This window comes from Eucalyptus grandis, chromosome 7, assembly GCF_016545825.1.
Source record: "Eucalyptus grandis isolate ANBG69807.140 chromosome 7, ASM1654582v1, whole genome shotgun sequence".
Taxonomy (NCBI): domain Eukaryota; kingdom Viridiplantae; phylum Streptophyta; class Magnoliopsida; order Myrtales; family Myrtaceae; genus Eucalyptus; species Eucalyptus grandis.
Window position 1 is genome coordinate 25,681,258 of NC_052618.1, and position 5,826 is coordinate 25,687,083.

The 5,826-nt window shown below is 35.8% G+C and overlaps 1 protein-coding gene across 1 annotated transcript; it reads left to right on the forward strand.

Annotated features, from left to right (window-relative positions):
• The first annotated feature begins 1,466 nt into the window (after positions 1 to 1,466).
• LOC120295571 (UDP-glycosyltransferase 84B1-like) lies at positions 1,467 to 3,262 on the forward strand. Its single transcript, XM_039316811.1, has one exon. The coding sequence runs from the start codon at positions 1,623 to 1,625 to the stop codon at positions 3,114 to 3,116; it is 1,494 nt and encodes a 497-aa protein (XP_039172745.1). The 5' UTR covers positions 1,467 to 1,622; the 3' UTR covers positions 3,117 to 3,262.
• Positions 3,263 to 5,826: the final 2,564 nt, after the last annotated feature.

Consider the following 5,826-nt stretch of genomic DNA (forward strand, 5'->3'; position numbering starts at 1 on the left):
CATGCCAATTTTGAATATTAGATTGATATTCTAGATTTACGTTTTAAATTAATAATTAGGGCATGATTAATATAAATCACATGTTTAGATTAATTAGGGATTTGCTTATAGGAATTTTCATCTTTAATATTTGCATATTAGAAAAAACATTCATATTTGCATGTTTGATTGTGCTCACGTTTGCATCTTTAAGCATATTGATAATTTTGCATAATTTTGCATATTAAGATAGGATTTTATATTTTATAATAAGTGCCAGCACATTAGGAGCCTCTTAAATGAATGTTTTTTTGCAACACATCGATAAGTTGCATTGCATATATAGTGAATTTACATATTTGCGTATTTCTTCCCATTATTGCATATTTACTTTTTATTTTATTTTTTATGCTGTAAGGAGAAAAAAATAACAAAGAGTCGATCTTGCATGTTAGTAACTTTAGATTGCATTCTCACAGTCCATAAGATAGAAATAGACTAGAATTCTGTATGTGTTTAATATGAAATTACATATTTCCATCTTTTAGAGTAGATTTAATTTCCTTGTATATTAATTTGAGAGCCAAAAAAATACAAAGTTACCACTTTTGCATTATAGATTAGGATTTCGTTCCATGTAGGATAATAGTTCGATTCTTATTTGCTTGATTAGAAGCTTGCTTTAGGAAAATAATTTTTATAGAGGGGATTTTTGCATATGCATTGGTCTACATTAGAAAACTTGCATGAACTTTTAATTTAGAATTAATATCATGAAAAACCTCGATAGATCAATGATAAATTTACTTCAAATTAATTTTTTGATTGCAAAAAATCTCAAATAAATATACTTGTGATAAATTTACCAAAAATAAAATTTTGATCATGAAAAATTCTAACTAGTGCATGTATGATAAATTTATCATAAACTAATTTTTTATCCACCAAAAACTATAATTTAGTACATGTATGACAAATTTACTCTCTGTTAGTTTATAATAAATTGGATTAACAACATGAAAAATCATAAATTGATATAAATATGACAAATGAAGGGTAAATCCTAAATTGATACATTCGTAATCTGTCACATATCTTTTAACTCAGCAATTTGGTGATTCGTTACTAGTGAACCAGTTTGAGATTTTTGATGATTAAAAAATCAGTTTAAGTAAATTTGTCATAGACATATTAATCTGAAGTTTTTCGTGTATTTAATCCTTTAATTTACTTCTGCATTTTTTTGCTATTTATTAATTACATCTGATTCCCAATCCTCTCTTTCTCGCCATTTGTACCATGTCTAAATCGATCTGTCGCGGGGGATATTCTCTCTTCGGTAAGGTATTCACCAGAAGCATACAAATTCCACGTGCACACAAACACATGTGCTCGTCACTTGACGTCATCGCCTACGATGGTTTCTGCGAACAATTCGCTTATATAAACACAGAACAAATGCGCTCATCACATTCTCTCACCACCTAAGAGAAATTGCTGGCAAACCGCAGTTGCCTGCCAAATTTTCCTCCACGCCCTCCTTCCTCTAGCACCTTCTCTCTCTCTCTCTCTCTCTCTCTCTCTCTCTCTCTCTCTGTGCACGTGCCGGCGGCGGCAGGCGGGCGGGTGCGTGGCAGTTGTTCATGGCTCAGGCGGAGGAGAAGAGAGAAGAGAATCATGTCCTTTTGGTGGCCTTCTCTTCTCAGGGCCATATCAACCCGATGCTAAGGCTTGGCAAGCGTCTCGCCGCCAGAGGCATCCATGTCACCCTTGCCACCACCGAGATCGTTCGCCACCGCATGCTTAAGTCCTCTGTTGCCGGTCCCGCTGACCATGTGACCGGTATCGAGCTCCTGTTCTTCTCCGACGGCCTGAGCCTTGACTACGACCGGAAGACCAACCTCGACGTCTACATGGACATCCTAGGTAAACATGGGCCTAGCAATCTCTCGGCTCTAATCAAAGAACATTACACGAGTCCGAAGAAGCTCTTATGCCTAGTCACGAACCCTTTCGTGCCCTGGGTTTCCGATGTAGCCGCCGAGTACAACATCCCTTGTGCCATGCTATGGATTCAACCGTGTGCGCTGTACGCGGTATACTATCGCTGCTTCAATAAGCTCAGCGCCTTCCCGACTCTGACAGACCCTGATATGATTGTGGAACTGCCGGGTTTACCTTCGATGGAGAAGGAGGATTTGCCATCCTTTGTGCTCCCCAACAACCCATTTGGTAGCTTCCCCAAATTATTCTCTGAACTATTCCAAGTAATGGAGAAATTCAAATGGGTTTTAGGGAATTCTTTCTATGAGCTTGAGAAACATGTCATAGACTCGATGTGCGAGCTTTATCCGATAAGGCCAATCGGTCCACTAGTCCCTCCAACGTTGCTAGGCCAAGATCAAGAACTTGAGGATGCAAGTGTGGATATGTGGAAATCAGATGAGACTTGCATTGAATGGTTGACGCAGCAACCTCCAAGCTCAGTCATCTATGTATCCTTTGGGAGCATAGTTGTGTTACCAGCCAAGCAAATGGAAGCGATAGCCATGGCTCTAAAGAACGTGAAGCGCCCGTTTCTTTGGGTGGTGAAGCCGCCTGAATTCCCGACGCCTGATGGCGCAGGGCAACTTCCATCATGGTTTCTTGAAGAAACCAAAGACCAAGGTCAAGTCGTGCGCTGGTCTCCTCAAACTAGAGTTTTGTCACACCCGGCTGTGGCATGTTTCATCACTCACTGTGGATGGAATTCCATGCTCGAGACTATTTGCTCGGGTATCCCTCTCATGGCCTACCCACAGTGGACTGACCAGCCGACCAACGCAAAGCTCATTGTCGATGTCTTTAAGATTGGCGTGAGGATCAAGGAGGAGGTTGATGGAAACATAAGCAGTGAAGTGATTGAGAAATGCATCGAAGAGGTCATGGTTGGGCCAGTAGCTGAGCAGTTGAGAAAAAACGCGATGGCACTAAAGGCCGAGGCTCAGAAGGCGGTGGCGGCAGGTGGATCATCCGATGAGAATATTCGGCTCTTCGTGGAGGAAATTACCGGCGACTCTTGCAAGAAGGATGGTTCACGAAACGTAGGAAATTTGAGCCATGAAAGCCAAGATAAGGTTAGTGATAAAGGTGTGTAGGGAGAAACGTGTTCGGATTGGCCGCTAAGAGATTATGGCTTGTCTTCTTCACATAAAAGACAAGACATTATTGTTCTAGAAGACAAGTATGATATGAAGGTTGTGGTGTTCCTGCGCTTGGAAAAATAAGGAGGACAATTCCAATACCTTATTTTCTTGACATGATGTCCGTATATTATATTTGCTCCATGATTGAGAGCTTACCTTGTCCTCAATCGGAGGTTTGAAAAAAAATATAATACACATAACAGAGTCGTCCTGCTAAGAGGTGTCTGAAATCACTTTCCTATGGCGATAATGCCCTTAAGATACAAAGTAGTCTCTCAAATTCTCTCAACATGAACACACGGAAACTTAAATAGCTTCTTGAATGAAAGAATGTATTTATATAAGAACAACGAATCAAGGTATCACCTGAAGAGAAACAACCATTGAATTGAACAGAGCAGTTAACTTCCAACATATATATTTGTCTAAAAAAGCTAACATTAATAAATAAGAAATTTCGAAATTCTTTAAGCACAACTTTTCATGAATTCCCTACCTTTTACCCAAAAAAAAAAAAAAAAAAAAAAAAAAAAAAAAAAATTCATGAATTCCAAGTTTATGCAAGACAAATCAAGCCCAAGACCAAATATAATCAAGTTAAAATAGTTTCCTTCTGTTTTTCCTATGCGGAACTCTTTTTCCACATTCATCTTTCAAACTTTCTACGAAGGTTAAGTTAAAAAAAAAAAAAAAAAAAAAGGCACAAAATTGAGAATTTTATAATGCGCACAAATATTCTACATAAGGGAGGAATCTTTCAGTTTGCAATGAGATCGTGAGAATGACAATTCAAGTTTCATAAATTTTTGTGGTAACTTTTGATCTTCTCTAGGCAATCGACAATCCATCACCATTGATTTATATAGTTGGATTAATTTTATAATTTCAATTTATATGTTATCAATGGTGATCGATATGGATTGCATAACAAATATTTTTTTTGCATATTATGTACCACATGAAATTCTTCTTTATTGTCGTGAGTATTTATTCATTTGGGACAAAATAAAGCGATCAGACACATGCATATTTACTTCTCGGGCCCACGATGGGGGACTAATTTTTTCTCCATCTCCATGAATAGGAGAAAAACAAAAAAGAGAAAAACCAAAGTGATTTGGAGGCTTGTAAACTTTTGTCCTCACATCGGCACATGATATGTAATATATCATGTATTTATACTCAAAATCGAAAAGAATAAAATAGTTACTTGAAATATCTGCAAATTGACACAGATTTCAATCTTAATCCTGTCGAAGAGAAACTTAGGTATACATTTATACGAAACCTTGAATCGTAAACTAAATATAATTTATCAGAAGCGCGATAAAACATGGGTATGACGATGATGAAAACCATGACCCAATTCAAACTTTGGACAATTTATTTTGAATAATCCAGATAAAATATAGCTCCAGTAAAACCTGAAAATCATGATGAACTAGAACTTATGCGCGTACCAATGTTCTAAGACAGCAATTAGGACATTTACTTTGGACATTGCACTAAGATAAAATGGGAAAATTAAAGTCCTAAATTTATTCTACGATGGTTAATTCAATCCTAAAGATTTTAGAGAAAATTGTCTAAAAAGTCCTAAACTGATTGCACTTTTATCAACTTAGTACTAAACCTTTTAATTTTACCAATTTTTTTGTCAAAATAACATTTCATTCATTTCCACATAAATATCGTAGTCCAACTATAAATCAAGACAAATCCCAAATAACTTAAAAATAAAACAAGCTACGATAACAAGATGAATCATCAGAATAAGGTTAGAATTCACTCGCTCAAAGAGCAAATCTAGGATTTCTTCAAATCAAAATCGTGACTGTCGCGACCAGATTTTCGCGGGTGTGAACCACCTAAAACTAGGTTAATGGACTAAGCTTTTACACTTAGCTCGGGCTCTCCCAAGCCCATACCAAATCGCGACTTAGGTTTAATTTTTTTTTAACATGCAAAAGATGATTATCTAGGAGTCGCCACTAATCGGTTTATGGTAGATCGATTAGACACCTAAGTAAAATAAAGAGAGATTTATTTTACTCCTACGAACCAGAGACTAAGGGTACGGGGACTTGGTTACATTAGAATTTTCTAATGCTCTTTCGGTACCATTTCTTTTTAATTTTTCAAAATGTTTTTGCAAGCGGTGATTTATTTTAATCTAAATTACTATCATGCAAATGTGGTGACCACACAGGTGCTCATCCATTATTAAAGCAATCAAATAAATAAATTGCATCACACAAAGCAAGCAATCATTTTTTTTTTTTGGGTTTTCTTAAAAATTAGAATGATTTTATGAAAATTCATTTTTAGACCAAATGACTTAATCTTATTAATATGCAAATTTTAATTAAATGGGCCTATTATGCAAACTAATTATTATGCACCTTATGACCTATCTTCACTAATAAATTCTAATTAAATGATCATATTATGCAACTAATTAACATGCACCTAGATTTTTGGATTTTTATTTTTTTTTATTGAAATTCAAAACTAATAAAAACCCTAATTAATCTATCTAAAAATGGATAATTTTCTAATCTATTCTAGGGATTAATTTGACTTAAACCATATCCTATCTTAGAAAAAAACTATTTTTTGGGAATATGCGAACATTATCTAAAACCCTAAAAATATTTAGGTT

Coding starts and splice junctions, on each gene's coding strand:
- LOC120295571 (XM_039316811.1), top strand. CDS start 1,623: ATGGCTCAGGCGGAGGAGAAGAGAGAAGAGAATCATGTCCTTTTGGTG.